At 41.3% G+C, this 4,134-nt stretch overlaps 1 protein-coding gene across 1 annotated transcript; it reads left to right on the top strand.

Moving 5' to 3' along the window:
- Window positions 1-240: 240 nt before the first annotated feature.
- june (JunE proto-oncogene, AP-1 transcription factor subunit) lies at window positions 241-3,898 on the top strand. Its single transcript, XM_063889921.1, has 2 exons — window positions 241-343; window positions 1,369-3,898. The coding sequence occupies exon 2, from the start codon at window positions 1,477-1,479 to the stop codon at window positions 2,497-2,499; it is 1,023 nt and encodes a 340-aa protein (XP_063745991.1). The 5' UTR covers window positions 241-343; window positions 1,369-1,476; the 3' UTR covers window positions 2,500-3,898.
- Window positions 3,899-4,134: the final 236 nt, after the last annotated feature.

The following is a 4,134-nucleotide window of genomic DNA, read 5'->3' on the forward strand; positions in this document are numbered from 1 at the left end:
CATCGGTTATGTTCAACTTCTTTTCTTGATTTTATGTTTCATGGCTGGTAATGTTTTATTCTGTATTTTTATATGGTCATGCCAATAAAGCTTTATAGAATTTCTTATTGAGTAAGATGTAAAGAGGGGGAAAGAAAGTGACTGTCGAAAGACAAAGTGAGGAGAGAGAGTGGAAAGAGAGTGGAAGAGAGAAAGTAAGGGGAAAGAGAGTGTGAAGAGAGAGAGTGTGGAGAGAGTGAGGGGAGAGAGAGTGAGGAGAGAGAGAGCTAGGGGAGAGAGAGTGTGGAGAGTGAGACAGAGAGCGGCTGCTCTCGGATCGTTCGGCAGCTCTCTTCTTCTCTATGTGAGTATTAACCTTCGTCCTAAAAGTTTGTTTTTTTGTTTTTTTGCTGCCTTTACCCTCCAGCTGCTGTTTCGCATTGTAATAGCATAGTGAACGGTTTAGGTTGTCAGGCAGTTGATCCATCAGATGAGCTACAGCCTCGCGCTCTAGTTGACTGCTGTAGGATGTGCCATTTGTCTCCACTGTTCGGTAAATACTCAGGAGTTTCCTGTTGTGCTCAGCAAGCGAGTGTGAAATGAAGATGTCGGTGGACCTGAGCTCTGTCATGTCTTCTGCTCTTCAGTTGATACATTTTTCTAAGTCTGTCATCAACAATACTGTCAAGCTCTTATGTGCATTGAAACGGTGGATATGGCATGGATAGTATTAAGACACACTTGTCTGACACTCTATCCTCTAGTTATATCAAATCAGTTTTACACCTCTAGAGTCACATCTTTCTGAAGCCCCCCCCTTGCTCCAGCAGAGCTGATTTCTTGTGAGCCATGTGTACTGCTGCTGTACACAATTATGAAATTAATATGTTTCTTAGCTACATTAATTACGGCGGTTAATACCATGCATTTGTGGACTCGATTTTCTGTGAGCTAACTCAAATAACAGGAAGGAACATTTTCATAGCCCTTATTTAAATCATTAGGTCCTTAAGAAGTAAAATCGACAGATAGTTAATTTCAGATGTATTTTCTCATTGACATACAATTAAATGTGCAGAGATGTGATGCAACTTTCATTGGAATGAACCTGGTCCCACATCTAACATGTATGCAGCTCTCTCCCTATGCTCTGAGTTCTGTACATAAAGTAATTATAAAACCTAATACCTCGCAGCAATTGGGAACGCACGTGTCATGTGTTAAACTGAGAATTTGATTGGTGTTAATTTACGTTATTTATGTTAAAATACGTTTTGATTGCAAATGTTTTAATTTTAAGGAAACCAACACAAGAGATTGCCCTCCAGATAACTCTGCAGTAGTCTTTCAGTTTTCTTCCTCTCACAAACCTGTTTGTTTTACCTGCAGGCCCTCGCCCCTCTTCTTCTTCTGTTTGTACTGCAGCCGCCAAAGTCAGCAGAAAGTTTCAATCCCCTCTGATATAGGTTAATCTGATTATGAAGATTGTCTTCTTCAATGAAGGCCAACATGGAGACTCCTTTTTACCACGACGACTCCCCTATTGTCCCTGGCTTCAGCAACATTGCAGAACACGAGCGTTACTCTGGAAACAAGACGCTGATCAGTAAGAAGGCCACGTCAATGATGGGCATTCATCACTTTCCCAGCAATGAAGCAACAGGGGGAAGGAGTGGAAACCACAATAATCTAGGACTTGCCAGCAACAGGTCCCTGATGACAGCAGGCGACATAAACCTGCTGAAGATGGCGTCCCCCGACCTGGAGCATCTGATCATACATTCAAACCAGGCAATGGTCACCGCCAGCCCAGTTTCAAATTCTACCAATCCCTTCCTCTACCGTAACCAGGCCACCAACGAGCAAGAAGGATTTGCTGATGGCTTTGTCAAAGCGCTCGCCGACCTTCACAAGCAGAACCAGTTGGTGGGATGTGGCCCCATGTCCCCGTCCTCATCTTCCACTGTCTCCCTACAGGCGTCCTACCAGAGGAACCCAATGTCTGGCGGAGACCTCCCCGTCTACACCAACCTCAGCAGCTACCACCTGGGCCAGATGACATACCCTGGTGGGCAGATGGCGTACAATAGCAGCTCAGGCCACAGTGGCGATGGAGCCCCTCAACCACAAGCCCAAGGCCTTGACGCCCCTCAGATCGTGCCTGAGGTCTCTCATCCGCCTGCTGAACCTGCTTCCCCGCCCTCCCTCCTCCCGATCAACCTGGAGACACAGGAGCGTATCAAATCAGAACGCAAGAAACTCCGCAACCGTATTGCTGCGTCAAAATGCCGGAAGCGGAAGCTGGAGCGAATAACGCGGCTTGAGGATAAAGTGCGAGTTATGAAGAACCAGAACTCGAAACTGGCCTCCAACGCTGCCATGCTGCGGGAGCAGGTTGCACAGCTCAAACAGAAAGTTATGAGTCATGTCACTAAAGGCTGCCAGATCGCTGTTGGCTCGACCCCCACCAAGTCTGTGGTATGTGGGGGAGGCCCTGGCAATAAGGACTCCAGCTGCTGAGGAGATGGGAAACCAGGACAAGGTGTCAAATAAGCTGAGGCCGATGGCTTAATTTCGACATTTTGCAATTAGTTTGCAGCGCTGGTCAAAGCAAGCTAAGGGGAGACCCACAGGACAAAGGGATGTAAAACAGGTTTTATCTAGCCCTGTAAAAAACTCTGAACCATCCAGCCTACGGGGAGGAGAATGAGGAGACAGGACAGATAACTAACTTAACCATTGTGTTGTCTTACTATCAACTGTTGTACTTCCTGTTTGACTATTTACAAAGCATATAGTATAAATAATCACCCAAATCTATGTAACACATTTCTTCCTTATTATTATCACAAGTTTTACTGTTCTTTTTTAAATGTATGGTCAATAGACCTCATTTACGCAAAATCAAACTTAATGTTTGAGCTAAAAAAGGAAAAAACTTCAAATGGTTTGATAAAAATTGACCCCAGAAGACCAAAGATGCTATCATTTTGAAAAAAAAACAAAACCTAATGAAAGAGTTCATAATTATTTTCTCTTGGAACGTTATACAGATATAAATACATATGGGCACGGGTCAAATCTGACCCAAAGACAACAGGAAGGTTAAGAGACTGTGTGCGAACAGATCGTACAAATATTTTTTACAGTTTAATTCAATTCCACCTCAGTTGTTTAAGTTTCCAGTTCAGAAGGGCATTCAAGAATTATTAACTTTCAGAGCATTATATTTATTACATCTCAGTCAATAGACTGTACTGTTGAAAGTCTTATTTTTAAATGCACTATTTGGATTTTTTTTACAGGGTTAAGAAAATTTGTAAAGAAAGGTAATCCAAAAACTCTAATAAAAATGACTGAAGCTATTAATAATGATGTAATCAAGTTATCATATTAGTTAGTTAAAGAGTGATGAGCAGATTTAGAATTTGCGGCTCACTTGAAATGACTGAGCTGCAGTCTGTTTTGTAACTGGATCACTGTAATATATTTAGTTTTTCTACTACTATACTGCTGTGTGTTAACAGGTAAAAGACCATGACTTTTCAAAAACTTTCACAACTTTTGTTTTCATAGTGACTTTTTATGGTTACTGTCATTGCTTTATGAAATCTGATAACTGGAATGTCTTGCTCTGCTGTGGTTGGTAAAATACACTGTTTTTGATTATGTTTCTTTGTTTTCATCTGTTTTTGCTGGTTGATAATAATCTTAAAGCTAGTTTTGATCAAGAAGGAGATATCAGGACAGTTATGTTCAGTTTAAGATCTGCTACGAAAAAGGCATCCGTATAAGGATTGAGTCTCTCTATTTAAAACATTATGTATATCTTTACTTTTCAACTAGACTGAAAAAAACTGATGAGGGAACTAATTTCACTGTAAACTTAACAGCAGATTAAACAAATAGTTAACCCATATGTTGTTTTTGACTGACAATAATTTGATTTAAATTGTGAAGATTTTAACCTCGTTTCATATTAATTGACATGCTATCTCTCACTGTCTTACTTACTTTTTTATTTTGCACCTGCTTTGTGGAGAAAACCTTTAATGGAAAGATGTGAAGACTTAAACCAATTTAATACCCTCCGCTCACCCCTCCCTCTCTAAAGGTGTCTGAGAACCTGTGGTGGCCTTCAGGTAATGTAAAAGC

This window comes from Eleginops maclovinus, chromosome 8 (assembly GCF_036324505.1).
Source record: "Eleginops maclovinus isolate JMC-PN-2008 ecotype Puerto Natales chromosome 8, JC_Emac_rtc_rv5, whole genome shotgun sequence".
NCBI lineage: Eukaryota > Metazoa > Chordata > Actinopteri > Perciformes > Eleginopidae > Eleginops > Eleginops maclovinus.